This window comes from Carcharodon carcharias, chromosome 2 (assembly GCF_017639515.1).
Source record: "Carcharodon carcharias isolate sCarCar2 chromosome 2, sCarCar2.pri, whole genome shotgun sequence".
In the NCBI taxonomy this organism is placed as follows: Eukaryota; Metazoa; Chordata; class Chondrichthyes; order Lamniformes; family Lamnidae; genus Carcharodon; species Carcharodon carcharias.
Genome location: NC_054468.1, coordinates 41947455 through 41975126, shown reverse-complemented (window position 1 = coordinate 41975126; position 27672 = coordinate 41947455). Strand labels below are relative to the sequence as shown.

General features: G+C 40.5%; 1 protein-coding gene across 1 annotated transcript; it reads left to right on the top strand.

The window, feature by feature from the left end:
* The first annotated feature begins 122 nt into the window (after positions 1-122).
* Positions 123-6429, top strand: b3gnt7 (UDP-GlcNAc:betaGal beta-1,3-N-acetylglucosaminyltransferase 7). Its single transcript, XM_041204984.1, has 3 exons — positions 123-152; positions 2530-2628; positions 5167-6429. The coding sequence occupies exon 3, from the start codon at positions 5176-5178 to the stop codon at positions 6427-6429; it is 1254 nt and encodes a 417-aa protein (XP_041060918.1). The 5' UTR covers positions 123-152; positions 2530-2628; positions 5167-5175.
* The last annotated feature ends 21243 nt before the right edge of the window (positions 6430-27672 follow it).

Here is a 27672-nt window from a genome sequence, read left to right as displayed (position 1 = left end):
GTAATTGTGTTATTCAATTCCTTAGGTTCATCTTTTAATTCCTCATGCATAGATTGATCATTTATCAGAACATTAAGCAGCTGCTCCAGCCTTCCTTTAGATTCACTCTGATCACGTTAGACTTTGTTTTGAGGAACTTAAATTTTACACAGGTGAGCTTTGTTTCATTTTGTATTATCTTAATCTAACTCCAATTAAATTACATACTAAGATTGTAAAACACAATTTTTCAGCTTTGGGGTTTTAATTAATTTTGGGAGCTGTATTAAATTAGATTTTCTTATCTAGGGTGTCAGAACCTTTTCAAATGTTTAAAATGTAATATTTTGAAATTGCTTCCTTTTTGGTTAATGAGAAGTTAAGAACACATCACAGAATCTCACCATTCAAAGACACAACACGTAGTTGAACATGTGAATTGCATTTTTGCTGAAAATTAGTTTGGAACTTTGAGAAACTGGTCACTTTTCAGGCATTTCATTCAACACTTTCATTGTTTTCCTACAACCTTGAAACTTGTGTTGAATGTTGCTTTATTTTAATATTCAGAATTATGTTGTGTGTTTTATGATATAAAGGCACCAAACACACTCAATGGATTGTGCAAACACACTGGGTTCATTTATGAGGACAGGCACATGTGAACACACATACCTGCATAGAAAGCTTGAGGACATGAGCTGTGTATGTTCTGCTCCAGATCAAAGTGAAACTGAAGCTGGATCACGTAACACTTAAAGTGACGGCATGCTGCAATTCCTTAAAAGCATATTACAACAAATTGGGTTAATGTTAATATTGACTCAATCATTTTGTTTAAATGGTCTGTCATAACAAAGACATTCATTTTTCTCCTCCTTTTCACCACCACCCCCCACCCCCCACGCCTTTCATTGTACAAGTTTCCTCACCTGTAGACAGTTCCATTGATGGCAGTGTTTTACCCATATGACTATTATTCACATATCAGTGGTGATGTGATTGTTGTCATACAATCCAACATGATAAAAGCAAAATACTGCGGATGCTGGAAATTGGAAACAAAAACAAAATGCTGGAAAAACTCAGCAGGTCGAACAGCATCTATGGAGAGAGAGTTACAGACTTGAAACGCTATGACTCTTCAGAACATGAGCCTGTCCCATCCTTAACTAGTATCTGCACAAGTACTTTCAGCCGGAGTTGCCATGTAATGATCAAAAGTTGGAGCTCTGCCTTTCCAAATAATTGACAGCAACTTAGGACCTTTTAATGTTATAAAACATTCCAAAGCACTTCACAGAAATATTATGGGACAAAATTGATCATTTGAGCTACAAAAAAAGAGATTGGGCCAGATTACCAAAAGTTTGGCCAAGGGGACGTATGTTTTAAAGAGTGGCTCAAAGTAGAAAGGGAGTCAGAAAAGTTTAGGGAGAGAATTCCAGAGCTTAGGGCCTAGGCAGCTTTATGCGGACTCGCCAATGCTGGAATGACTAAAATCGAGAATTTCAATAGGCTAGAATATGTGGAATGCAGATATCTGGGGTGGGTTGTAGGGTTGGAGAAGATTAGAAAGATAGGGAGGAACGAGACTGTGAAGTGATTTGAAAGCAAGAATAAGAATTTTAAAATTGAGGAGTTGCCTGACTAGGAGCTAGTATAAATCAATAAGCACAGGGGAGATTGGAAGTGGGAGCAGGATACTGTGGCCTATTGTAGTTTCTCTACCATTTGCGTTAGCTGAGGTCAGCTAACTTGGCGCACACCACGAATTGATTCTCATTCGTATTATAGGACTGTATCTGATGATTGACTTTGGTTCTTCCTCTATTGACTGCACTCGACCTAGCTGGTCCTAATGGCATCATAGTCTCAGAAATACTTAATTCTATGTAACCATTTCTTTAATAAAAGTAAGTGATAGAAACAAATACTTTGAAGAATTCGCAACTGTGGGGAAAAGAGGGCACCTTCCTATTCTGTAATTGTTGGAACAATTTCTTTGTGGGTGAACATTACAAATTCTGTAAAGTACAAAATGAGTATTCCACATTTATACATACTAGTGAGTGGATGGATTTGCTCATACAGAACATCATTGATTTTGAGATTCTGCTGCTGAAGTAAAATTCTCACCATTCTTGTGCAGAGAAAATGCTACTAAAATCAGGCCCTATTTTTACTAGAAGTCATCTTCAAATCTTTCAGTTGGTGCCATGATTAAAATTAATGCCCATGCCACCTCTCCTTCAATTTTTCTATGTCACTAGCAATTAGTCTCCATTTTATAAAGTGAATCTTCAGGCACTTGCAGGAAACAATCTGGGAGAAAAACTTATACCATTGTCGTGACACTTCGAAGTAACTTCGAACCTATTTTCCAGTTGTCCAGCAATTAGTTGAAAACAGACATGAAAAAATAAACTCTCCCAATGCTGTCTCAAGAGCAAAGTTTTTTTTATTAGTGTTTTATGATTGGTTAGAATGGCTTGGCTACATCAACAAGTTTATATTTGAATTGTCTCTCTTTTTCCCTCCTTCTGAAAGGTGGCCTTCCACAGTTGTACGTGGGCACGAGCAGGTTCCAACTTATTTGGTACTTACTGACTGTGTTGTATATCTGATTGTCAAGAGCTGAAGTTTGAGGTTTGTTTCATTATTGTTATCTTATGTTGTATGGTTTTTTTTAAAGCAAAGTATGTGAAACTAAGTGTATAGATATGACATGAGCTGCTGATTTATTACTTGCTGTAGAGTTTTGAGGTGTAGGTGCTGGTGTTTTAAAAGACCATTTTGCATGCATAGGACCTCTTGCTCTCGATTTGAAAATTTTTCTTCTCCTCCACTCAAGCTAACGTCCTGTTGTAATGTCAGGCTGAAGCCTCCCGTATAATTTCTGTGCATTAGTCTGCATTTGTTTTGAAAGGTGTGTGAACTGTGTAAACTGTCTCAGTACCTAGGAGCAGGAGTCAAGTTCAATTAAAAATTGTCCACATGTGCTCAGTAAGCTGGGCAGTAATAGATGGGTGACTCCATGCAATAACATTTGCAAAACCGTGTGGGCAAATGTCACATGAAAAATCATCCAGAAATCTGTCCAAGCAGAATTGGCAACCCTACACCTGCTTAAAATGTAAAGCAGGAAGAGTGCCACCATGAAATTGTTCATGCCAGATAGAAACAACAGCTAAAGGATTAGTGCAAGATCAGATGAGTACATTGCCATATGTTACTGGACTGGTAGTCCAATTCTAATGAGAGTTCATCAATCTGAAATGTTAATGCTCTCTACAGATGCTGCCTGGTCTGCTGAGCTTTTCCAGAATTTTTTATTTTTACTTCGGACTTCCAGCAACTGCAGTATTTTGTGTTTGTGGTAGTTTACAGGCCTGGGCTGTTGAGTTCAAATCCTACTATGGCAGTCTGAGAATTTGAATACACTTTTTTAAACATAAAAATGTTATAACCACAGGAAGAGGTCATTTGGCCCATCCTGTTAATCCTGGCCGAAAAAGAGCAATTTGGCCTAATTCCTCTTTCCAGCTCCTGGTCCGCTACTGTAGGTTATGGCACTTCAAGTGCACATCCAAGTATTTTTTAAATGTGATACTTTGTCATTCACGCAGTGAGTTCCAGAGTCCTTCCATCCTCCTGGGTGAAAAAATTTCTTCTTTAGCTCCCATCTTATCCTCCTGCCAATTACTTTAAATCTATTCCCTCTGGTTTTTTACCTTTCTGCAAAGGGCAATAGCTCCTTCCTATCAACTGTTTAGGCCCCTCAACTTTATAAATCCTAATTAAATATCTCTTAGCTGCCTCTGTTACAAAGGAAACAAACCTACCTTATCTGATCTTGCCTCTCCTCTAAAAATTCTCCAGTCCTGGCAACATCCTTGTAAACTCTTGTGTGATCGCATCTTTCCTTTTAGGTGGTGATGAGAACTGCACACCATACCGTAACAGTAGCCTAACGAATGTTTTATACAATTTTAGAATAAACTCCCAGCTCTTGTATTCTATTATCTCTGTTAGTAAGAGAAAGTATCTGCATGCTTTTTTAATCATCTTATTTATCTGTCCTAGTATCTTCAGGGGTCTGTGGACATACACCCCAAGGTGTCTCTGTTTCCCCACACTTCTCAGTAACCTACCATTTATTGTGTACTCCCTTCCTTTGTTTACCCTCACAAAATGCACTACCTCACTCTTCCTTGGATTGATCTCCATTTGACCTGTTCTTCTCACTTGACCAATTCATTGACATCTTCCTGCAGTCTGCAGCTTTCTTCCTCACCAATGATCGCGCAACTATTTTTTTGTATAACCTGCATACTTTTTAAATCAGGTGTCTCCATTTAAGTCTAAGAAAATGACACATACCACAAAAAGCAAGAAACCTACTACTGAGCCCTGCAGAACCCAGTCACAAAAACACCAGTCCATCATTACCCTTGATTCCTGCCTTTGAGCCAATTTTTGATCCAACTTGCCACTTTCCCTTGAATCCCATGAGCTTTTATTTCTCTGACCAGTCTGCCATGTGGGACCTTGTTAAAAGCCTTGCTGAAATCCGTGTGGATTACATCATGTGCTATCATCACTGAGCCTCTGTTACCTCCTCAAAAATTCAATTGTTAGTCAGCCATGATTTTCCCTTAACAAATCCCCATGCTGACTGTCCTTGACTGATTTTGTGCCTTTCTAAATTAAAATTTCTGTCCCTCAATGTTTTCTGATGATTTATCCATCACTGAGGTTTGTAATTATTCAACCTACCCTTTCCTTTTTAAACAGCAGTACAACATTAGCAGTCACAAGTAAAACATGTATTGGTAAGAGTAGCCTTTGAATTGAAGGCCAAAGCCTTTTGAGTTTGACCAGGTCTCCGAGTTTCAGCAGGTCTCCAGAAGCTTACTATCACTGTAAGATGTTGATTGCTGACATGTATGCAGTTACTCCTTTTCACTATCTTTGAGGTGGGGGACGGGGTGGGGAGTGGGGGAGGAGGTGGAAGTTGGTATGAGTATAAAACAGAGAAAACCTCTTCGAACGCAAGCAGAATGGAAGAAGTATGTAATGTGGATAAATTTAAGGTAGCTGGTTGTTGTATTTTAATTGCGGTTTATTTAAATTCACAATTATCTGGATATTTCAGTTAAACAACTTTTATTTCATTAATCTCAGAACATTCTAATGAAGATGTGTTTTAGGAAGATGAAACTATTAAAAACTTGCTGTATCGTCTCTTTTGTGACTCTGATAACCTTGACTGTACTGCAAAGAAGCAGCAAAAGTAACCAGGAATTACAGAATGTCTCCCAGAGATCCAGTTCTGCAGAGGACAAACTGGTTTCCACTTTTCTGAGTTTCTTTGCTCCCAAGGACAACTTTTGGAGTCCCCAAAAAACCAAGACCATCGCCACAGAGACGCGTATGGTAACAGCAACAAGGAGAGAGACCAAAGATTGGGATGTGACGAATGCTAACTGCACTCCAAACAACAACTTCACTCAGACTGAATGGTTCAATGGCTTAGAGTCAAACTTTAAAGAGTTTTTACAATACAGACACTGTAGGTATTTTCCAATGATTCTTAACCATCCTCAGAGATGCAGAGGTGATATCTACCTTTTATTAATTGTTAAATCTGTCATAACACAGTATGACCGAAGGGAGGCCATTAGGAAAACCTGGGGCAAAGAAATAGTGATGGATGGGAAGCAAGTTAAAACCCTATTCCTTTTAGGGACTTCACCCAGTGAAAATGAAAGGTCCCACCATCAAAAACTACTGGAATATGAGAGCATTATCCATGGGGATATACTTCAGTGGGACTTCTTGGACACTTTCTTCAATCTCACCTTGAAAGAGGTTAACTTTCTCAAATGGTTCTCCACATATTGTGAGAATGTTGAGTACATTTTTAAAGGTGATGATGATGTGTTTGTCAGCACGCAGAATGTCATTGAGTTTCTTAATGCACCCAAAATTAAGAATCTTTTTGTTGGCGATGTCCTGCACAGGGCCAAACCAATTCGCAAAAAGGAAAATAAATATTACATACCAGAAGCTTTGTACAATCAAACATACTATCCACCTTATGCAGGGGGTGGTGGATTTTTGATGGCAGGAACACTTGCAAGAAGATTGCACAAAGTTTCAGAAAGCTTAGAGTTGTACCCCATTGATGATGTTTTCCTGGGGATGTGCCTGGAAGTGTTGAGTATAACTCCCACTCATCATCGGGGATTTAGGACTTTTGGAATTGTGAAAAACAAAAGTAGTAAAATGAACAAAGAACCTTGCTTCTATAAAAGCATAATGGTGGTGCACAAACTGCTTCCAGCAGAACTTCTAGAAATGTGGGAAGCTGTTCACAGCAGCATTAGTTGCTCTCGAAAAATGAGAGTTTCTGTAGGTACTTTCCCAAAACTGCTCCAAAGTTGAATGTAATTTGTAATAGGAAAGCCAAGATTCTGTGTAAAATACATAATCCTAGGGCAAGAACTTCCAAGGAGTGGCAATCACAGTTGAGTAGCCACTCTGCTCCTTTTTATTTAACCCAGGTGGGGAGGGGTAAGGATGGGTCTGGGATTTAATGGGGGAGGGGGGTCAGGTGGTCAGTCAGGGTGAAGGAGAGGTGGTGGGAAGAGTGCAGTGAAGGGGTTTGGTGGGGGGAGGGGTGGTCAGTACTATAGATACCCAGGAGTTACAAGCACTTTTAATCCTTTAACTTTTTCTGGGTAACTAATGCTAAGACGGTCGGAACCATCCAAAGTCTCTGGTTTTAAATTGGAGTTTTGGAGAGTTCCAGGTGCCCATCGGAAGTTTAAGCTTCACAGGCAATTCCCATTCAGCCTTGTTTGGGGACATCTCGGGTACATCCCAGGGTATGACCCCCAGAGATCGGAAGTTCTGGACCCTAATTTTTCCTATTTTGAAAGAAACTGGACATGTAATTATTTATAATTTTCTTCAACAATGATCTCCATTTTAATGCTTTCCTACTTCATTTTTTGTTCTATACAGTTAAAATAATGGTTCCTAAATAGATTAGTATGAGTTTTATTCATTGTCCAAAGTTCTCAATTCAATGTCATTGAATTTAACATAACTCAACATTGTAAAATGCATTTTTAATACAATTTGGATTTCTCGTTTAAATAAAAAATACTTTTTTTGTCAAGAAACAGGTCAAATGGAGAAATACTAATCTCAATACTAGTAAGTTTCCCCATAAAACACAATGCACGTCTCTATGATTACAGCTTGCATTTGTTTGCTTAATTTGTTTTGGGGGGTGGGGTGGGAAGAGGGTAAAATATAAGTTACTATCGTGGTTACAGCTGTGAATGCATTTAAGAAATTTGATCTGATAAATCAGTTCACTGCTCTATGCAATTTTCCGTCTAAGGCTTCAACAACATTTCTGTAGTTCAGAGAAAAAAGCAGTGCACAATAGTTCAACTGTGGTCTCACTACTTCACATAACAAATAAAAATATAAAGGATGTAAAGAAATCCCTGGAGCTGGAGGGAAGCTGTTTCCCTCAAAACGGGTAGACTCCCAGCACCAGTGATAGAATTTCCAAGTTTAATAAAACTATTTGGACTCCACGCCACATCTCCCATATGAAAGGTCATTGGGGTACTCCTGGGCTTTGTCCAGAAATTGCTGTCTGTTTATGTCTATGTGCCTCCTTTCTCTCTCTCTCTCTCTCTCTCCCTCTCTCTCTGTGTGTGCCTCCCTCTCTCTGTGTGTGTGCTCCTCTCTCTCTCTCTCTCTCAGCATTGAAAAGCTTCTGTGCATTTCTCTTTTTTTGAAGCCTTTTAAAGGTCCCAGATCTTTACTGCAGTCATGTAATTATCCAGGAAGGGATCAAATACCCTTATCAGATTGGCTCCAATGGCAGCTGAAGAATGAAAACAAAAAGCCTTCAGCCCTACGGACTTCCGGCAGACTCTGCTGTACCTGAAATGAGTGGATTGGATCAGGTTGGAGTGGTTGTCATTGTGCCCTTACAGATACCAGTGCCCATTCCAACTATTCAAATAACTATGTTCCTGGAATTTGGGTTAAGTCTTGAGGAAGCAAAGGCAGGTTTCCACAACATCATCTGTTGACTGATTTGGGCCTCTGGAATCTCTAGGGCTATTCCTCTTGCCATAAAACCCTGTATTCTATTAGATTATCATGCTTCCTAACTTTGGCGTGCTGTTTTCTGAAGCTTAGCACCCACCCCACCACTACCACCAAATTCATGCCTTCCTCCATTTATAGGATAATGATTTTATTGTTTTCGTACCACTTTACATTTACTAGTATGGAATTCCATCTGGCATGACCTTTTTTTGCTCATTCCCCCAGCTTATCAATGCCACTGCTTCCTTTAGTCCTTATTTACTGTGCCTCATTTTTAAATAGTGTGTTCAAATGCGGACACACCTCCCTCTAGCCCTGTTTCCTCCCTTTTTCAACCAGTTTTTAATCAGATTACTTTCTCTCCCTTAATTTCTTACCCTTAATTATCCCCAATAGTCTCTTGTTTAGTACATTCTCAAATGATTACCTAAAGTCCATGTGCACCACACCTAATGATATTCCCCATTGACCATATCACATACTAAAAGGCCAATATCATCTTGAGCTTCCTTTCCAGCACTTCCAAGCTCCAGTCTATGTTGCAAGGCAGATTCCATAACACTGGAACTGTGAAACAAATGTTTTTGCACATTCATGGTTGCATTGTGTACCTACTTTTTGGCTGCTGAATCTACTCCAGCTGGCTGAGAAGGGTTCAGACAGCTGGGAAAGTAGTGGAGCCTCCCTACAGCTGCACTTTAATGCTACCAGTGTGCTTGCATCTCTGGAGGTATTGGCAAAAACTGGATACAGGAGCCTCCAGAGACAGCAGAATTGTATGAGCCCTGATGTACTACTACCAACGTCAGAGTTGCCATCGTCACAAGGTTGTAAGGGAAATGCAGCACTGAATCAATTTTAAATATATGCCCAAAACTGTCTCAAAGATGGTTGGGTCAGCACAAACACTCTCCAGTGGAAGTCCTGAACTATTTTCAGGTTCAGTACTTGCTATACTATGGTTGATGAGCTGCCCAACACTCTGCTTCAGAAAATCCAACAGCTCCATGATTGAGTTGTGCTGAAAGTTGTCACCAACCAGATACATTTAATCTTGTTTACTATCCAGCAGCTGGCTGTGTATTCATGGGAGCAGGAAGAGCAGTCCTCTTCTTGCCAATTCAATCCATTTCTTGGCCATACACAAATTATCCCTCAAATATTCTGGAATGTTTCACAGAGCAGCTTTCAGCAGTCATTTTATGGATTGCTGCTCACTGGCTGGTACAAACTGGTGGCGCCATGTGACTCTCAATCCGTGGCAGCCTTTGAGAGTGTTGGGTGCCGAATTGTAACTCTTATGAGTTAAAACCAATTAAACTAAATTAATAAAATTGGGATAAATCAGGCACAGCCCCTAATTCAGGTCAGCTGTAAAAGCAAGAACAAAGTTTAAAGGAAACTTACAAACTTTAAATTAAAATGTGATTTAAAGGGGTCAACAAAACACCCCAGTCCCCGCGGTGCCCACCGGACCCGGAAGGCCTCGAGAGTGCCAGCAGACACCGTGTGCTCGCTCTGCAAAGACACCCGGCCGCGAACGTAACCGCGGAAGAGGGACAAACAATCGGGCAGGACTCCCCCGTCGATCGCCCGCTGCCTAGACCTGTTAATGGCCAACTTGGCCAGGCCCAGGAGCAGGTTCACGAGGAGGTGGTCCTCCTTCCCAACCCCCTTCCGCACCGGGTGTCCATAGATCAGGAGCGTGGGGCTGAAGTGCAAACAAAACAATAACAGGTTTCTCAGGTAACTAAAAAGGGAGTGCAGCCTACCACACCCTATATATACATGGTCCACGGACTCCACAAGACCGCAAAAAGGGCAGGTGTCCTGGGAGGCCGTGAACCTATGCATCCTATGGTTATAGGGGACTGCAGCATGCAACACCCTCCAACCCAGGTCCCTGATAGAAAGGGGGAGGACACCTCCGTAGAGGGCCTCCCATCGGGGACCTCCGCCGCCGGACGGCAACAAGGCACGCCAGGGCGTGTCCGGGTGCCGGACAAGGGCGAGAAAATGGAAGGTGTGCAGCAGCAGTCCGTACAAAAAGCTCCTCTTTGCCGTGCCAAATGGCACAGAGGGCATGTCCCTGAGACGGCTCATATTGCAGGGCACCAGCACCCGAGGGAGGGTTCGGGGCTAGGGGCCAATGTGGAATTCTGTCCGAACAGGGGAACACTCAGACGGAAGACCACTGCGCACCTGGGCCACCTCAAGACCCAAAATAACATCGGGTCCGAGCACGACCGTTCTCAGGTCTTGGATGGCATCGGCTGCGACCTGGACACTCTCAGACGCGCGATGCGCCAACGCCTGTGGGACCATCCAGCCCAGTCCTCCGCCACCCAGCACGTCCCCGATCCTGGTCACCCCTGTGGCCACAGCCCTCCTCTCCGCCAACCACTGAAAGGGACGGAGGGGCGGATTCCTGAGCAGCGGCTCTCTGATGATAGCCGCTACTCCTGACGGGGGAGAGCTGCGTCGCAAGGCGACCATATTCCAGACTTTGATCAGGTCCTAGTAAAAGACGGGCAACGCCTGCAAGGAGCCACCGAGGCCTCTCTGCTCTATAAACAGGAGCTGCACGTCATAATTCAGGCTGTGCACCTGACGGAAGAAATATGTCGTCAGGGCACACCATCTCGGAGGATGCTCGACGTAAAGGTATCATTGCAGGGTCTGAAGGCGGAAAGTCGCCACCTGTGTGCATAGGCACACTAGCGCCTGACTACCCTCCCTAAGCGGGAGACTCAGAACCTCAGCAGCGACCCAGTGCAATCTTTTGTCCCAGAAGAAGTCAACCAACAATTTCTGGATTTTTGTGACAAAGTCCGGGGAAGGGGTCAAAGTGACCAGCCGATACCACAACATGGCGGCGATCAGCTGGTTTATGACCAGAACTCGACCCCGGTAAGATAGCACTCAGAGCAGTCCTGTCCAGAGCCGCAGGCGAGTGGTGCCGAATTGTAGGCCCAACTGAAAATCACGTCAGTAGATCTGGGATCATTGTCCTCCCCACGGAGTGGCTGCTGTTTTCTCCCATTTTAATTCACCAGACAATTTGAAAGCAGGGCAGCATAGCAGTTTAAAATTGTCCACGTTATGCCCATATTTTGTATGGAGGCAGATAGCCAAAGAAATTGCAATGTTGCAAAGGAGTGAAGATGCAGTGAAGAGAATTTGGAAGAAGTTTGTACAAGAGCACTCAAAAGAAAGTGAATAAAGATTTTAATTGATTCTTGGAAGAGGGTATTGTTATTTGGCTGGATGTGTAGATAAATATCAGTTACATAAATAAATGTCTGCATCTGAAATTTGTGAGCAGCTCTTTACTGTTCATATGATAGGTTGCTTCTTTTTCATAGTAAAGGGTAAACAATATATAAAACCCAATTTTAGTCTTCTCTTATTTGTACCATTCTTTACCCAATGATACTTAATGTAGTTAAGTAACATATTTTGGTAAAATGTTTTCGATTTGGGCCAGTTATTACAAGCTCCCTGCAAACTAAAATAAAGGTACAGTCTGAACTGGATGAACAATATGAACAAATATTTTCGTTCTCAATATAAAGAAATGAAAGGTACTACTATAATTTATAATGTATTATAAAAATTTAAAGATTTCAATTTGAATTCAGCAATGTTTAAAATTTCAATTGTCATATGTAACATACTGTAAGCAACATCTTGAACATATTATGAAGCTTTTCAGGAAAATTCCCCTTAGTGTACAAAGGTGAATCGTTTGTTTTACCGTGCCTTTGGTTTTGCTTGGAGCTTTCGTGCTTAGTAATTTTCCATTGGAGGGGAAAGCCCTGTGCATTCTGAACAATAGTTTTATTGTCAAATGAAAATTTCTGGATGTTGCCAATGTAGATACTTGAGAGAACTATAGGCTGCTATCCTGGTTAATCCCTTTGGGAGAAGGTGATAGATGTGGGAACCTGCGTGAACTTAAGCTCAAGACTTTCCACTGACTCAAAACCCAATGTAGCAACAGAAAAGATGTTCAAAAAATATTTTGGTTCATTTTTTATTGGCAACTTTGGTTGACCATTTTTGATTTTAAGTTTATTAAACTTCATTGTTTTTCATTCCTGCTTACTAATTGATAATTTCCCTAACTGTTGAGTTCCACTTTGCAGATTTCTGAATATGAAAATTGACCACACAAGGTGAAGGTATGATGCAAAATTTGCATATAGAAATGTGAGACCCTGAAGCATAGCAGGCAAGATGTGCATTAGATTTTGTGTGTGGGAGCTCCAAAAATGCAAGGACATGCTCCATTGCCATAAGGATGGAGGGTCATCTGCCAGTTGCCTTGCTTTTGACTCCATCGTAGAACCACTTGAAGGTCACGTCATCAGCATTTGAGAGATTCCCGTGTTGTGTGCTGTTGTAGTCTTGCTTTAGAGCCAAAACCAGGCTTGGAAATTTTAAGGATGCAATGCAGTTTTGCCCCCACCCCCTTTCTAAAGGCCCAGTGAACTGACGTATTTTATGGAGCTCCAGGTCAGGACCCCAGGCCCTTGAACCAAAACTGAAGCTTATTTACGGCGCCGAGTGCTACGGGCACCAAGTTCATCATAGCAAGTTCATGCTCTTTGGAATAAGAAGGAAGGATCTAAGGAAATTCTCAGCCTTCAAATCCTCTGTCCTGGACCCACATTCTCCTATATTATAGGTCATGTTTGAGAAGGGTGAATAGTCTCCCTCAAACATGTTCCAAATGAAATTGGGACTTTGCATATCTGGCTCCCAGATAATGTTTTGCTCTCTGCTGCACTTTTGGCAGCTATAGCTTGCACACCAATGACAGCATGTTCAGTTTTATGACTGTCTTCATAACCTGAGGCTCCCAATTCAGCCTTCCGTTTTCTGCTCTTTGTCCAATGCATATTACGGTCTATTGGATATAGAGTGCAAAAATGATGTACAATTTTACAATGGTAATCTCATGTGCCGACATTAAGTTGCCTCAACCTGTTTACCATCATGATACAAATCAGTACAGTATGCACCTCTTAATTAAGATTTGTTTAGCTTGAATCATCTGTCCATTTCCTTTCATGCAAAATTGGTTCCTGATTAGTTTAAATTACTGAATAATTCTTAAAACACAAAGTTTGACTTCAAATTAACAGACAGTACTTTACTAGTTTTATTCATAAATGCATTACTTTTGCTGGAAATTTCAATGAATAGTTCTTTATCCTTTTTTACAAAGAACCCCAAATCATGTACACATTTGACATTTTATATTCTAATATTCAAAACCCCAGAAAAATTTGACAACACGGTCTTTTCTATCAGTCTCCTTAGCATTTTATTACAAAGTCAGTTTCAATGCAGCATCTCTATGTCTGTGGTTTCACAAATTAATTATTTTAAATCTTTATATGCAGAACCTGGTCAAATGACTTACAAACATTTAAGTGAACTTTCTTCCCCTGATTATCTTTCCCTTAAATTTAGTTACGTATATAAAGAATTTCAGTATGTATGTTGTTCTTAAGTCATGTTAATCACATTTGAATTAAATATATCTCAATATTTTGATATACAATCCAATCGTTACAAAAATAAAATGGATCAAGGACCCATCAATGTTATCTGTCATTAATGACTAGTAATTGGCCATCTCTACTGATCCTCAGTAAAAGGTGTGTAATACCTGTGGCATGATTCATGTTGACTTCTGAATATTCCTGGTACCAATTTGCAATGATAATGTCATGAATGGTTCATATATTAAATTGCTTCAATGTGAGCTAATTAAAGCCTGATTATGATGAGTCTCTTGTTCAGAAGGATTATTTGTGTGGGAATGTTTCCATGGTGCAGGTATTGGAGCCAAGAACTCGCTGACTAATTGTTAGACCCCAAAATTTACTTTTGCAGGCATAAAGCTTTAAAAGTAAGAATTAAAAACATTAACTTTGTAAATATTGTGTGGATACTTGTGAATATTAGTAATATGATTTTGTACATAGTTTTTCAAATCTAATATAATGTTGTTCAAGTTTTTTTTTGGGTGGAAATATTGGATGGCAGAAATTCTAATAATTAAAATCTTAAGATATGAAGAGGCCACTACTGGACTGAATCAATGTATTGTAGCTAAATAAATAAATTAAGTGGAAAATTTCACCTTGTAATTATGATGTCTTGAGAAAATCTCGCATTTATGAAAGTTATTTACTAAATGTGGATATTGAATTTCATTTGATTAAAAAATAAAATATACTGTATAGGGTGGAATCCATTTCATTGAATTGAGCCTTTTAACAAAATATGAATGCATCGAATGACCTAATTATATTAATACTAAATAACACTTGAACCACATGAACATTGGAACCAAGAAATACATCTCTGGAGCTATGGCTTGAGTTGAGTTTTGGGTAGCCACCTAAATTATACCAATGGCAGTTCTGATTTAGCCAGAAGTGGTGCAAGGCGATAGTTTTGCGATTTGAATCCTGAGGTATTGATGCTGGTGAATTAAAAAATGGATATTTTATATGCCGTTGCTCTCTCAAATGGCCTAGCAAGCCATTCCATTGTATCAAACTGCTATAGAAAAGTTCACAAAGAATGAAACCAGACAGATCACCTGGCATTGACCAAGGCACCAGAAATGACAAAGGCACAACCTGCTCAGTTGACCCTGCAAAGTCCTGCTCACTAGCAGCTGGAAACTTGAGCCAAAATCGAGAGAGCTGTCCCATGGATTAGCTAGCAGCAGCCTGACATGATCATAACATACCAAATCATATCTTACAGCCAATATCTTAGACACCTTCATTGCCATCCTTAGGACCACCGGCAGGACTGACCCATGGAAATGGCAACACAGTGGTATACAGTCAGGAGGGAGTCAAACTTGGACTCCTCAAAATTAACTCTGGTGGACCCCATGAAGTCTCATTGCATCAGGTCAAGCACAGGCAAGGAAACCTCCTGTTGATTACCACCTATTGCCCTCCTTGAGCTGAATGAATCAATTGTTATGGACAGGAGGGAGACAGATTTAAACATCCTTGATTTCTCCTGTCACCACCCGTTCATAAACAGAAAGGCACTTTTTTGATTTCCCCCTTTATAATTGGTGGCATAGATTCCCCAACCCTTTAGTTTGGAGTGATCCAATCCTCTAGTAATAACCCCTTAGTAAACTCACGATAAGATGAAATAAGAGTGTTGGTCTGCCCCTTTTTGCAGGGATAAGGGAAAGAAAGGGGTTCAGGGCAAAGGCCACTATAAAAATAAGAATTATGGTTTCATGTGAATCCAGAGTCCAGTAAGTCAATGTCCAATGAAGGTTCTTTCAGTTGGCATCTGGCAGAATTCCTGGTCTTGATCCTAGGAATTCAGTTGCAGGTTGACTCCTTTTGAAGATGTAGCAAAGTATTCTTGTATCTGGGACTTGGTTCACTTTGTAGGCAAAATACTGGGTTATTTCTGGAGATAAGACTTTGAGAGAGATGGAGGCCAACGACAGGCTGCTAGCCTGGACTTCTGGTTCTCTTCGAAGTTTAAATCAGAATTGAAGATGGAATCTGAAAGCTGTATAATTAAAGCAATTCAAACAGCTCCAGTCTACTCATATGACAGGGTGGTTTTGAGTCAAGCTATTTAGCTAACAAGTAACCCTTGTTAAAACATTGTGCTTTGAGCATGTAGCTGTAGAACTACTAGCACAATATTGGAGATGTCGTCTCTCCATTTAAATAGCAAACTGTTTTTCTATTCTTCCTACCAAAGTGGACAAGTTCACATTTTCCACATTTTATTCCTTCTGCCAATTTTTTCCCATTCACTTAACTTGTCTTTGCAGACTCTCTACCTCCTCTTGACAACTTACTTTCCTACCTATCTTGATGCCATCCACAGATGTAGCAAATTTACCATTATCATCAAACCGGGGCATCAACCCTGGTTCAATGACAAGCGCAGGACAGCTGATCAGGGGCAGAACCAGGCACACTTAAAAATGAGGTGTCAACCTAGTGAAGCTGCAACTCAGGACCATATGCATTCCAAACAGAGAAAGCAGCATGGGATAGACAGCTTAAATAATCTTACAATCAGTGGATCAAATCAAAGTTCTGCAGTCCTGTGACATCCAGTCAAAGAATGGTGGATGTTTAAGCAAACAACCAGTTAGAAGGAGGCTCCACAAACACCCCCATTCTCAATGGCAGGGGAGCCCACCATGTCAGTACAAAAGACAAGGTTAAATATTTGCAATCATCTTCAGCTAGAAATGCCAAGTGGATGATCCATCTTAGCCTCCTCTTTGAGATCCCCATCTTTGCAGATACCAACATCAGCCAATTCAGTTCATTCCATGTGATATCAAGAAACAGCTAAATGCACAGGAAATGGCAAAGGCTATGGGCCCTGACAACAATCCACCTGTTGTATTGGGGATTTGTTTTCCAGAAACGCTAGCCAGGCTGTTCCAATATAGCTACAAAACTGGTATCTATCCCAGAAGGACAAACCCAATTCAGATAATTACAACCTCATTGGTCTACTCTTGGCACCAAAGTTGTAATTGACAGTGCTATCTAGCAGCATTTACTCAGCAATAAACTGTTGATGCTCAGTTTGGGTTCTGCAAAGGCCACTCAGCTTCTGACCTTATTACAGCCTTGGTCCAAACATGGACAAAAGAGCTGAATTCCAGAGGGCAGGTGGGACAGACTGCTTTTGACATCAAGTCAGCACAACACTGCAGATGCTCTATTTTATTTCAGCAGTTTCCAGTTTCTTCACCATAGATGCCCAGTCCCTCTACACTATGGTATTGGAACTCTCCTTCCTTGAACAAAGGCCCAACCAGTCCCTATCCACCACCACCCTCATCTGCCTGGCTGAATTTATTTTCACATTGAACAATAACTCCTGCAGTTCCATTCATTTCTCACTTCTTGCAAGTAAAATATGTTGCTATGGGTATCTGCATGGATCCTAGCTATGCCTGCCTTTTTTGAGGGACATGAGGAACATTCCTTATTCCTGACTTACTTGGATGCTCTTCCTTCATGTCTTTTTCCGATACGTAAACTTAACATAACATTTAAAAGAAAGTTGCGATTTTTATCAGTAGAAAAGTTTGACATTTCACAAATATAATATTCATTTTCCAGGACCAAAGAGGTTCTTCAGCAGAAGTTTTTTTTAAATGCTTCTTGCAGGATATGAATATCACTGGCCAGGCCAGCATTTATTGCCCATCCCTAATTACCATTGAGAAGGTGGTGGTGAGCCGACTTCTTGAACCGCTGCAGTCTATGTGGTGTATGTACACCCGCTGTGCTGTTAAGGAGGGAGCCCCAGGATTTGACCCAGGGACAGTGAAGTAATAGCGACATAGTTTCAAGTCAGGATGGTGTGTGGCTTGGAGGTGAATTTGCAGGTGGTTTGCTCCTATACATCTACTGCCCTTGTCCTTCTAGGTGATGATGGCTGCGGGTTTAGAACAAGCCATCAACAGAGCCTTGATAAGTTGCTGCAGTGCATCTTGCACGGTGTGTCGGTGGTGGAGGGAGTGAATGTTTAAGGTGATAGGTGAGGTGTCAATCAATCAGGCTGCTTTGTCCTGGATATTGTCAAGCTTTTTGCGCGTTGTTGGCAAGTGGGGAGTATTCCATCACACTCCTGACTTGTGCCTTGTAGATGGTGGACTGGCTTTGGGGAGTCAGGAGGTGAGTTAGCTGCCACAGAATTCCCAACTTCTGACCTGCTTTTGTAGCCACAATATTTATATGGCTAGTCCAGTTCAGTTTCTGGTCAACAGTAACCCCCAGGATATTGATAGTGGGGGGATTCAGCGATGGTAATGATATTGAATGTCAAGGGGAGATGTAAGATTCTCTCTTGTTGGAGGTAGTCATTACCTGACCCTTGTGTAATGCGAATGTTACTTGCCACTTGTCTGCCCAAGCCCGAATGTTGTCCTGGTCTAGCTGCATATGGACACAGGCAGCTTCAGTATCTGAGGAGTACAAACAGCGTTGACCATTGTGCAATCATCAGTGAGCACCCCCACTTCTGACCTTATGATGGAGGGCAGTTCATTGATAACTCGGCTGAACGTGATTGGGCCTAGGACACTATCCTAAGGAACACCAGCAGCTATGTCCCAGGACTGAGATGATTGACCTCCAACAACCACAACCATCTTCCTTTGTGCTAGATATGACTCCAACAAGTGGAGAGCTCTCCCCTGATTCCCATTGACTCTACTTTTGCTAGGGCTCCTTGATGCCATACTCAGTCAAATGCTGCCTTGATGTCAAGGACAGTCACTGTCACTACACCTCTTGAGTTCAGCTCACTTGTCCTTGTTTGGACCAAGACTGAAATGTGGCCAGGAGCTGAGAACCTAATCTGAGTGTCAGTTAGCAGCTTATTGCTGTGTGAGTGCCACTTGATAGCACTGTCGACTGCACCATCACTTTGCTATAACTTAGCATACAATTTAAAAACCTAGTTACATCTCATTAACAAGGCATAACCTTTTTGGGGTTTTTAACAATAATATTTTAGTGTAAAAGGGGAAGTTCTTGGCAGTTCAGTGGTTTCTAATTGCAGTCTACATGCACTTCAACAACGCAGAGTAAATAAAGTGTAGAAAGTCTAACAACAATTTCTGGATTTCTGCATGTGCAGACTCCAAACGGTTCAGAGGGGTAATGATGACAAAAGCTGACAGTTGTCTCATTATTACTACTGCAAAATTTGGGCCCATTAAAACATGGAACAGAGATCACTGAGAAGCCATTGTAAGCTGTTTAAAATTGGGAGTGCAGGTAGAAAAGATCATAGCAAGACTGCAGAGAACATATTCACTTTAGAAATCTATGTATCCATAACCCTACTTCTCTCTGTTTCTCCATTCAGTCAAGAGTCCTATTATTGACATCCTTCAATTTTTTCCCAAGATCTGTACTTATCTACTTGCTCTCTGAAACAGTTATGTCCTCATGAATATCCTGTATTTTCCCTACTGTTTGCCCCATCCCTAATTTGCTATCACCAGCAAATTTTGATCTAATTCTTCTTATAAAATGGCTTTATCATAAATAGGAAACTAAAGCTACCATCCTACCACAACCGATCATATGATTTACTTGTATTCTCTGCTTTTAGTTCTCTATTCGTTATTTTGTTCATTCTTTTTAAAACTGTAATAAACTTGGAAAGTATGGGACAGATTTCTTGTAAGAAACAGTGAACTTTATTAACAGATTTCATAGGAGGCTACATGCTTGTTCCAAGACCAAGGCTAAAAAGCTCCGCCCCCTAAGATTCCCCACGCTTAAGGATGATTGGTCTTTGCAGTCACATGATCTGCAAAGCAGTAAGAAATGGTTTAACTTACAATCATTACATTCCTCCCTCTTTACTTTTGTTTTATTCTCTTATTCAGAAAACATCTTAACCCATTTTATATACAATTATATACAGTTCATGCCATTGTGAATTTAGCCTTTGAGGAGGTTTTTGGATTCAGCTAGAGTGAAGCAACTCTACAGCTAGAGATTCTTCCATTGGATCGACTTCCACAGGAACTGCAGCTTCAGGGGCCCTAAACAATGGCAGTTCAGAATTATTTACTTCAGCAGAGACATCAGGTGTATCTATTTTTTGTTGATCTGGCTCCTCAGGTGTTGAAGTTTCGACTTCGATTTCAGTGGATTAACTGGTTGTTGTTGGGTTTCTTAACTTCTAAAATGATCCACGTGTTTCCTAACAATCCTGTTTTCCATTTCTACCTGATTGTCATACAAAAACAGTCTCTCCCATAATAAACTTTCAACCCTTACTTTGAACGTTATGATTTACTTTCTGACTCCCCTGGTTTCTCTCCACCTTTCCCTCTAAATTAGGGAATACTAGACTCAATCTTGTATGAAATAGGTGCTTCATTAGCACTCTGAAGGTGTTAGACCAGTGGTCGAATGAGAAGTTATGTGATAGCTGAACAGGAATCTTGAAATTTGTGTTTCTAATGTTCCTTCTGGTAGTTTCTTCATGCCTGTTTTAAAGGTTTGTACCACTCTTTGCACCAGACCATTAGATGAGGGATGGTATGGTGCTGTTCTGATGTGTTTAATCCCATTTAGGTTCACAAATCTTTGGAATTCAGTGCTAGTGAAATCGGTACCATTGTCTGACACAATAACTTCAGCAAAACCATGAACATTGAAACTCTGGCGCGGTTTTTCAATGGTTGCAGACAAAGTAGGTGATCTCACTTCAAACACATCCATCCATTTGGAATGTGAGTCAATAATCATGAGAAACATGGTACCTAGAAATGGACCTTCATAGTCCATATGTAGTCTAACCCAGGGTTGACCAGGCCACTCCCATGGATGCAGTGGAAATGAAACAGGCAACTTCTGCTGTTCTTGGCACTGGAGACATGATTTTTCACGATTTTTTCTATATCATTGTCTATGGCTGGCCACCAGATATAACTTCATGCAAGCATCTTCATTTTTGAAATACCACGAGTCGCATCTTGAAGTTCTTCTAATAATGGTTCTGTTCCTTGGACAGGGATGATGACTCTTGCTCCCCATAATAAGTTATCATATTGACAACTCAGTTCGGATCTACGTATAAACAATGGTTTCAATTCTTCAGGAACTTGTCCATTTGACTATCCTTGTAATAGTTTCTTGCTAAAATTGGATCCTGATTTGTCCAATTCTTATCTGTCTTGCGCAGACTGGTGAGAAGTCCAGGAAATTTAACACAAGGACTCTTGAGGTACTGGTATATGTTTAATATTATCTGACAAAGGGAGATGACTGAGGGTGTCTTCATTTGCTATGTGCACACCCGGACGGTGCATAAAAGTGTACTCATATGCCTACAAAATTAAAGCCCATTTTTGAATTCTAGTAGAGGCTATTGATGGGATCACTTTATCTTATCTAAATAATCCTAACAGAGGTTTGTGATCTGACACTATGGTGAAGTGTCAACCATGTAAATATTGATGAAGCTTCTTTACTCCAAATACGATAGGTGAGCCTTCTTTTTCAATTTACGAGTATTCTTTCTCAGCTGCAGAAAGGGTCTTTCAGATCCATCCTCCATCTTGTGTGACACTCAAATGCTCCCACTCCATAGGGAGATACATCACAAGTGAGTATCAATTCCTTAGGCAGATCACAGTGCACTAACAGACATGATGAGTGTAAAAGCTTTTTACTTGTAGTGAAGGCTTCCTCTTGCTGTGCCTTCCATCTGTGATCGATGCTCCTGTGTCCGCCTTCATGAGCAGAGGCTTTCCATTGACTTGAAGTGTAACAGTGATTGCTTCAGATTGTGAAGGGAATAAACGTCACCCTCAGTAACTGGCTCTTCTATATTGTGCACTTCATTTAACTTGAATTGCTGCCTTGATCGAGTTCTGCATTGTTTAACAAGATGCCCTTTTTTGTGGCAGTAGTGGTATTCTGTTTCTTTAAATCTGCAAACTTTGGGTGCATGATTTCCCCCACAGTGGTAACACTTTAACTTCTGGGTTACTGGCGAGCTGCATCTAGCATTTCTTTTTGTTTTTCTGGCCATATGGGCCGTGTCCCGCTTCACTGTAACCTCTCTGACTTTCATGCATGCCCAGCGGCAGGTTCCCGGCCTAGCTGCAAAATGGCGCCATGTTGCACACTCTGCAAAGCCTGCGAGTTCCTCTCCGCACTCTCCATTGCTAGCACTATCTCTGTGGGGCGTTTCAGGTCTATCTCAACTTCTGCAAGCAAATGGCACTGAATGACATTGTCGTTTATGCCGCAAACTAAACAATCTCGCAACATGTCATTTAAAGTATCACCGAAGTCACAGTGCTCCGTTAACTGGTTTAACTTCACGACGTACATTATGATCGATGCACCGGAGGCCTTCACTTGAGAATTAAACTTGAATCTTTACATGATCACCGAGGGTTTGGGCTGTAAATGTCATTTCAGGAGGTCGACTCATTGGTGAAAGATTTGGAATTTGGCGTGTTCGGAGCCACCAAGCTACGGTTTAGGTTATATGTTTTGCTCCCACAGACACTTGGGAAAATTGCCTTCTTTTTCTCCTCCGCCGTTATTTAGTTAGCTACAAAGTAGAACACTAATTGCTCAATGTATGGACTCCAGTCCTCAACGGATGAGTCGTATGGGTCAATTCTACCAAAGTGCGGCATTGCTGGTGAATATACTACTTTTCTCCCCTTAAGATCGGAATACTCACAGCCGCGAGGCAAGGTGCTGCGTTGGCGCTTTTTATCTTCATCGCCAGTTGTAATAAACTTGGAGGGTGCAAGAAGGGTATCTTGTAAGAAACGGTGAACTCTATTAACAGACTTCAGAGGAGGATACATGCTTGTCCTAAGACCAAGGATAAAAGGATAAAAGGACCAAGGATAAGATTTCTCGCGTTTAGGGCTGATTGATCTATACAATCACATTATCCCTGTTAAACACTAAGAAATGGTTTAACTTACAATCATTACAAATACCTTGTTCCTTATTTTTTGCAACCTCTAAGTATATCGTACCTTAGGTAAAGAGACCAAAACTGTACACAGTACTCCAGGTGTGGTCTCATCAAGGTCCTATACAATTGAAGTAAGATTTCTTTACTCTTAGTCTTTCTGACAAAGGGATTGGAGTCTAACATACCATTTGCTGTTAAGTCAACTCACCCTTTTTTGACTACCATTTTGCTTTTTATTTGCTTATGGAGGGACTTGCTGCTCTATGCTCTACACAAACCTTTTTTTTATTCTCCTGCTTATTCTAAATAATTTCTCTTTTGCTTTTGTTATACTGTTATTAAGAGTTTTTATGTATTATATCCCAATAATTATCATGATTTTAAGACTTGATTTTGCTCTAATTTCTCAATTTATCCATTGAAGCCTAATCTTTCTCACACCTCTTTTACTCCTAGTCAGAATACAATTAGTCTATGTATTGTCCAATGTCCTTAGGGTAAAAGAACATGTATTAAAAAGGCATTTATTTACATTTTTCAAAGGATAATTGATCAAGTCATAGAATTCAATCCTCAAAACAACAGTAAAAATCCTGGAATACATTTTAATAAAAATGGAATTTGAATTATTCTGTCTATTCTGGCTGTATATCAGTGACCCTGGTATAATCAGTTCCATGGTATAAACTTCCCTGTTGTTTTTAAATAATTAATCTGACTTACTGTGAGCAACACCATGAGAGGTTTGCTAGTTTCTGACACAAAAAACTGCCCAAAACAGAGCATAAGTACAAAGTGCACTTTGCAAACATAGTCTTCTAAACTTTCCATCTGTGGCCTTTGATGAAGGTTTTCAGCAAATCTTTGATTTTAAAAGCTAGCTGTCTATTTATTCTTGCTGTTTGCTGTTATAAGATGGATGTTCGGTGCTGGTACAGATTATTAACACTGTTAATGAAATGCAGGTTACACTTTACCTACAGAGCAGAAAGCAAACATTCAGTTGGTCCACCACAAACTCTGAGCTTGCCAGTAGTGTGAAACAAAACTGAAAGAAGGGAAGTTGTTTAAATAACTTCTTGGTCCAAGAATCCCTACTCAACCACCACCACACCCACAATGCAAATAATTGTTCTTGATAAGTTGGATGGAGGGATATTTTATCTATAAAGTTGTTATTTTTACAGATTCTTCTGGCCCACAGCCTGACACCCAATTAGGATATCTCTTGTTTTAGTTCATTTTCTACCCATTTATATCAAATTTCTGTCTACATATGTGCTCCAATGCAATAGATGCAACAACAGAATCAGCCACAACGGGCCGGCTTATCTCCTTTAGAAATATTTCTTTCTTAGCCAAATAATCTGCAAAATTGTTGGATAATAAATCTTCACAGACTTCCTGATGTGGTGTCGTATTTAGCTACTAAGATTCTAATGTTGACCTCATTTGAGTTCATCTTTACGAGTTAATTGAACTAAAGTTGATCAGCTAGTGTTGTGCTTTTATGCCAAAAGAAGTCCTTTTTTGTCACAAATAATGTAGACATTGGCCCCAAAATTCCATTGGGCTTTACCAATCTCCAACCATAACACCAAGGAAATAGAGACACCAAATAGAAACACCAAGTCTATGCCATTTCTTTTGCAATGTGTGGAACTGCTGTCGACCTCTTATGTTGTAAATGGCAGGCTGGGGACAGGGGCTTCCTAAGCTGGGAGTTTCTATTCCTGGCCTGGATGGGAACTGAATGTATTAGCTGCGGCCAGTATGCTGAGGTAAAATAAGGTGTATCTGCCTCCCCAAAGGTGTAAGGGTGCCATACTGGTAGAGATTGGTATTGGTTTTATAGCCTGGATCTCCAAAAAGGGCAATTAGTTAAGTAAATTAATGTACTAACATACAAACTAGAAGCAGGAGTAGGCCATTCGGTCCCTCAAGCTTGCTTCACCATTCAATAAGATCATGGCTGATCTGATTGTGGCCTGAACTCCCCATTCTGCCTACCCCGGTAAACTTTGACACCCTTGTTAGTCAAGAATCTACCTACCTCTGCAGTAAAAATATTTAGTGACCCTGCCTCCACTGCTATCTGGGGAAGAGAGTTCAAAAGACTCAGGACCCTCTGATAGAAAAAATGTCTTCTCATCCCCATCTTAAATGTGAGACCCCTTATTTTTAAACTGTGTCCTCTAGTTCTAGTCTCTCCCACAGGGGAAACATCCTTTCAGCATTCACCTAGCCAAGTCCCCTCAGGATCTTTTCCATTTCATTAAGACCACTTTTCATTCTTCTAAACTCCAATGGATACAGGCCCAGCCTGTCCAACCTTTCTTCGGATAACCCCTCAGCCCATCCCAGGTATCAGCCGAGTGAACCTTCTCTGAACTGCTTCTAATGCATTTATATCCTTTCTTAAATAAGGAGACAAAACTGTACACTGTACTCCAGATGTGGTCTCACCAATACCCTGTACAACTGTAGCAAAACACTCCTACTTTTATATTCTATTCCCCTTGCAATAAACAACAACATTCCATTTGCCTTCCTAATAACTTGTTGTACCTGCATTCTAACCTTTTGTGATTCATGTATCAGGACACCCAGATCTCACTGTAATTCAGCACTCTGCAGTCTCTCTCCATTTAAAAAAGATACTGCTTATTTCTTTTCTTCCTGCCAAAATGGACAAGTTCCCATTTTCCCACATTATACTCCATCTGCCAAATTTTGGCCTACTCACTTAAACTATCTGTGATCCTTTGCAGATTCCTTAGGTGCTCTTCACAACTTACTTTCCTATCTATCTTTTTGTGCCATCAGCAAATTTAGCAACTGTACATTCAGTCCCTTCAATCCAAGTCATTGATATAAATTGTAAATAGTTGAGGCCCCAGCACTGATCCCTGTAGCACTCTGTTCATCAAATCTTGCCAACCCAAAAAATGACCCATTTATGCCTACTCTCTATTTCCTGTTAGCTAATCAATCCTCTATCATGCCAATATATCACCCCCTACACCATGAGTTTTTATTTTGTTTAGTAACCTTTGATATGACACCTTGTCACCTGCCTTCTGGAAATTTAAGTACAGCACATCCACAGGTTCCCCTTTGTCCACATTGCTTGTTATTTCATCAAAGAACATCAATAAACTAGTCAAACACACTTTCCCTTTCACAAAACCACGTTGACTCTGCCTGATTGCATTGAGATTTTCTAAGTGTCCCACTCTAACCTCTTTAATAACAGATTCAAGCAATTTCCTTCTGACAGATGTTAAGCTAATGGGCCTGTTGTTTCCTGCTTTCTGTCTCTCTCTTTTCTTGAGTACAGGAGTCACAGTCGCTATTTCCCAACCTGATGGGGCCTTTCCGGAATTTTGGAAAATTAAAACCAATGTGTCTACTATCTTAGTAGCCACTTCTTTTCAGACTTTAGGATGAAGTTCATCAGGACCTGGGGACTTTTCAGCTTGTAGTTCTAATAATTTTCTCAGTACCCTTTCCCTGGTGATTGCAAAAGTTTTAAGTTCCTCTCTCCCTGTCATCATCTGATTCACAATTATTTCTGGGATGTTATTTGTATCCTCTATAATGAAGACAGATGCAAAACATCTGCTCAATTCATCCTCCATTTCCTTATTTTCCATTGTTAATTCCCCATTCTCACCCTTTAGTGGACCAACATTCACTTTACTTACTCTTTTCCTTTTTAAATACCTTTTAGAAACTCTTACTCTCTGCTTTTATATTTCTAGCTAGCTTTCTCTCATACTCTAATTTCTCCCTCCTTATTAATCTTTAGTTTTAGCAAATTCTTTGCTGTTTGTTATATTCTGTCCAATCCTCTGACCTGCTACTCATCTTTGCGGAATTATATGCTTTACCTATTAATTTGATACCACCTTTAACTTTCTTAATTAGCCATGGATGATGTATACTTCCCTTAGCGTCTTTCTTTCTCACTGTAATGTGTCTTTTCTGAGTATTCTGAAATATCCCCTTAAAAGTCTGCCACTACATCTTTACTCAGTTATTTTCCAGTTCACTTTAGCCAGCTCTGTCCTCATGCCCCTATAATTGCCCTTATTTAAGGTTAAAACACTAATTTTAGTTCCACTCCCCTCTCCCTCAAACTGAATGTGAAATTCAATCGTATTATGATCACTGCTACCTTGGGGTGTCTTCACTGTGAGGTCATTAATTAACCCTGTCTCATTGCACATTTGCAGATCTAGTACGGCCTGCTCGCTGGTTCGTGCTAGAATATGCTGCTTTAAGAAACTGTCCTGAAAGCACAATATGAACTTATCATCCAGGCTACATTTGCCAATCTGATTCATCTAATCTATATGTAGATTAAAATCACCCATGATTATCACCATACCTTTCTCATAAGCCACCATTAGTTCTTCCTGTATACCCCATTACTATAGTGTTGTTACTGTTAGGGGGCTTATAAACCATTCCCATAAGTGACTTCTTACTTTTACTATCTCTCATCTCTATCCAAACTGATACTACATCTTGATTTCCAGAACTAAGGTCAGCTTTATTGTACCAATGTCACCCTTATTTAACAAAGCTATCCCTCCACCTTTTCTTAGCTTCCTGTCCTTCCTAAATGTCATGTACCCTTGAATATTCAGGTCCCTGTCTTTGTCATCCTACAGCCATGTCTCTGTAATGGCTATCATATCATACACATTTATTTCTATTTGTGCTGTCAATTCACCTGCTTTATTACAAATGCTATGTGCATTCAAATACAGAGCTTTTTGTTCTGTTGTTTTACTATTTTTGTAACCTCTAGCCTTATCTGCTGGTGCACTCTTAGGTTTGTACTCTCTGTCCCTTCCTGCCACTCTGATCACCATTTCCCTTATTCCTACCTTGCTGTCTTGCCTTGTCTTCTCTATTTAATTCATCACATCTTCCCAAACTTGATCCCTCACACCCACCATTTAGTTTAAAGCCCTCTCTACTGCTTTAGTTATACGACTTGCCAGAACACTCATCCCA